At 37.0% G+C, this 3735-nt stretch overlaps 1 protein-coding gene across 1 annotated transcript; it reads left to right on the top strand.

The window, feature by feature from the left end:
• The first annotated feature begins 652 nt into the window (after nucleotides 1-652).
• On the top strand, nucleotides 653-3412 carry LOC138147445 (AP-1 complex subunit sigma-3-like). The gene is given in 3 exon segments (XM_069069961.1): nucleotides 653-708; nucleotides 710-1076; nucleotides 3314-3412. Coding segments are annotated over 3 exon segments (522 nt in total).
• The last annotated feature ends 323 nt before the right edge of the window (nucleotides 3413-3735 follow it).

Here is a 3735-nt window from a genome sequence, read left to right on the forward strand (position 1 = left end):
TCCTAATTTCTCCAGTAGCTGTGAAAAACCCAGTGATTTGGGACAAAGCTTTCTCCATTCTGAAAGCAAAGTTCTACCATGGCAAAGAGCTCAAAAGTCAAGTAATTGACTGGAAACATGAGCAAGTAATGGAAGCACAAACAGACCATAGAATCCTTTTTTCAGGACAAAAAGGATAAAAGCATGGAATGGGAGGAAAACATCAAATTCAGAACTACTGGATCAAAAGCTCCCAAGAAAAATGTGAACTAATTACAGGCCATGGAAGAGCTCAAGAATGATTTTATTTTGAAAACCAAGTAAGAGAAGTGGAGGAAAAATTGGGAAGAGAAGTGAGAATGATACAAAACAAAAAAATCAAGAACAGTGAGTCAACAGCCTGACTGAAGAAAATAACCTTAAAAAATAGACTAACTCAAATGGCAAAAGAGGCCCAAAAAGCCAATGAGAAGAATGCCTTAAAAAGCTGAATTGGCCAGATGGAAAAGGAATTCCAAAAATTCACTGAAGAGAATAATTTCTTCAAAATTAGATTGGAGCAAATGGAAGGAAGCTAATGACTTTACGAGAAACCAAGATACTATAAAATAGATCCAAACAAATTAAGAAATAGAAAGCAGAGAGGTGGGCGGCAGCCTTGGTCCCTGCCAATATGATCCATTTTATATTGCTGTTCAGTAGAGAAGGGAAATTAAGGCTACAGAAATGGTAAAGATAAAGAGAGAAAAAAGATCATCTGAGAAATCCTACAGATAATTCTATCTTGTAGTCAAAAGACAAGCAGTTTTGTTGACTGGAAGGATCTAAAAGTTGTTTATAAAAGATATGGTAGCTTATATTTTTGTTGTGTGGTAGAAAATCAGGACAATGAATTGTTGACACAAGAGATTGTACATCATTATGTGGAATTACTAGACAAGTGTTTTGGAAACATCTATGAGCTGGATATTATATTTAATTTTAAAAAGGAAAATTTTATTCTTGATGAGTTTATAATTGGTGGAGAAATCCTGGAAACCTCAAAGAAAACTGAAGTCAAGCCTATAGAAGATTCTGATATGTTACAGGAGCTAAGGCAACTCTGGCCTACAACACAGAGGTCAGGAAGCTGTACATGCTTTACTCCAACTTGATTTAAAAAAAAAAGGAAGGAAATGAGCAAAAGGAAAACAAAACCCCAACCACTTCAAAATGGCTCCAGGAACTTTCTCAAGGATACAGGTTCCAGGAATTTTGCTGGGACAATGGAAGAATACATGAGCATACATATGTTTTAACTGAAATATCTACTTGACAACCTAATGATGCTACATGTCATATATCTGTAAAACTTCAGCTGGATGTGGTTCTTTTCTGATGTGCCAGAGCCTTATGCCAAAAATAACATAGACAGAGGTCACAGGACAAGTTGAATATGAAGGGATTATATCCAAAAAATAAAATTAAGAGATGAGAGAGGAATATATTAGGAGGAGAAAGGGAGAGATTGATTAGCGTAAATTATCTCATATAAAAGAGGCAAGAGAAAACTGTTACAATGGAGGGGAAGAGCAGGAAGGTAAAAGGGAATGGGACAACCTTACTCTATTGAATTTGGCTTAAGGAAGGAATAACATACACACTCAATTGGTTATCTTACCCTAAGAGACAATAGGGGGGAAAGAGATAAGAGGGGACATGATAGATGGGAGGGCAGATTGGGGGAGTGAGTAGTTAGAAGCAAACGCTTTTGAAAAAGGACAGGGTCAAAGGAAAAAATATAGTAAGTGAGGGCTGGGATAGGATGGAGGAAAATATGGTTACTCTCACAATAGATCTACTATGGAAATGTTTTGCATAACTACACATATACAACCTATATTGAATTGCTTATCTTCCCAGGGGGTGTGGGTAAGGAGGGAAAAAGGGAAAACATCTGGAACTCAAAGTTTTAAAAACAAATGTGTATAAATATTTTGTTTGTTTTTTTACATGCAACTGGGAAATAAGATATATAGGCACTGGGCATAGAAATCCATCTTGCCTTACTAGAAAGTAAGAGGGCAGGATGGGGGAGCATATAAGAGAAAACAGATTAGAGAAAGGAGTATTTAGTAGGCTAACTATTTTGGGGTGGAGGTAGAGGATAGATAGGGAGAAAAATTTGTAACTCAAAATCTTGTGGAAATGAATGTTAAAAATGAAAAATAAATAAATACATTGGAAAAAAAATTAGAAGACTAGATTTGTTTTTAGAGAGAGAGGGTCTGGGAAGTTCAGGAACATTGCCCAAAGAGGGCCATGTGGGTGTGAGAGTATCCAGGCTAAAAGAAAACTGAAAATCAATTTTATCTTTAATCACTGCTATTAAAGTCTGCACAAGAGTTTTTATCTAGGGACAAACATGTGGCCTAGGAATATGTTCAACGGGTTGTGAATCACAGACTGGATTAGATGACCTCTCAAATTCCTTCTACCTCTAATAGTCTATAATTCCAAATCTGTATTCTAGAATTTGTTTTGTCCCTTAACCTACCATAAGCCCTCAGGCAAGTTCTTTCTCTTCTGGGGTCTCAATTTTGTTTGTCTCCTTGGACCATTCCAATATCTAATGTTCACTGATATGGTGATTTTAAAGCAGATAGAGTAATATTAGATGGTCTATAGTATGTCCTCTTAAAATAGTTGTAGCTATCCCTGTCCTGTCAGATATTGACCTGAAGTCAGAGACCTAACAACTACACTCAGGATATACCAGTGCACTCTAATTAGGGCATGGGTCATAGTTATACAACACCAAACATGCACAATTCTTATTGGATTAGAAACACCCCTAATATACTCTCCCTGTTTATGACACACCAAAATATTATCATACTATAGGCATTCTAGTGCAACTGAATGAACAGATATAATTTCTACTGGCACTTCACTGACCTAAACCAATTGGAATTTGCTTTTTCTTTTCTTTCCTTTTTTTCTTGTCTTTTCTTTCCTTTTGTTTCTTTTCTCCTTTAAATTTTCTTCATTTTTTCTCTTTCATCATTCTTTCCCTTTTCTCGTTTTCCATTTCTCTCCCTTCCTCTCCCTTTCCCTCCCCTACCTCTTCCTTCTTCTCTCATCTCCTCTCCTGCCTTCTTTCACTTCCTGTCTTGAATTTTTCTTTTTCTATTTTCCTGTTCTCCTTTTCCTTACTCTTTCTCCCTCTTCCTTCTGTTTATTCACTTTTTCCCCTCTGCAACAGTGCTCCCATTTATCCCCTCTTCTCTACCGCTGTGACCCTCTTCGTGTCTCTTTTAGATTATAGTGAGAGTTTCCTAATTGGTCTCACTTCCATGAATATTTCCATTATCCAATACATCTTCCACCAGGTGACAAATGTGCTTATTACAATCCTGACAATGACAGTTCCCTGTTCAAGAATCTTCAGTAGCTCTATTTGGTATCTGGGACCAAAACAAAACAACAACAAAAGCTCCTCAACTGACCACTTAAAATCCTTTATAACTTGATTTCCATCTACCTCTCAAGATTACTTTGCATCACTCACTTCACATACTATCAATCACAACCAAACTGCTCTACCAGTTGCTCCCAGCACATAACAACCCATCATCCACCAACATGTCTTTGCAGTCTGTCCCCCAATCTTGGAATTTACTACTTTGCTTCCATACCTTAGATGCCCTAATCTTAGGTTGGAAGCCACAGCATATAGAAACCTTTTCTTATGCCCCCATCCTGGGCCCAAATAGT

This window comes from Petaurus breviceps, unplaced genomic scaffold, assembly GCF_028583685.1.
Source record: "Petaurus breviceps papuanus isolate PSGF00001 unplaced genomic scaffold, PetGlider_PUasm1.0 90792, whole genome shotgun sequence".
Classification (NCBI taxonomy): domain Eukaryota; kingdom Metazoa; phylum Chordata; class Mammalia; order Diprotodontia; family Petauridae; genus Petaurus; species Petaurus breviceps.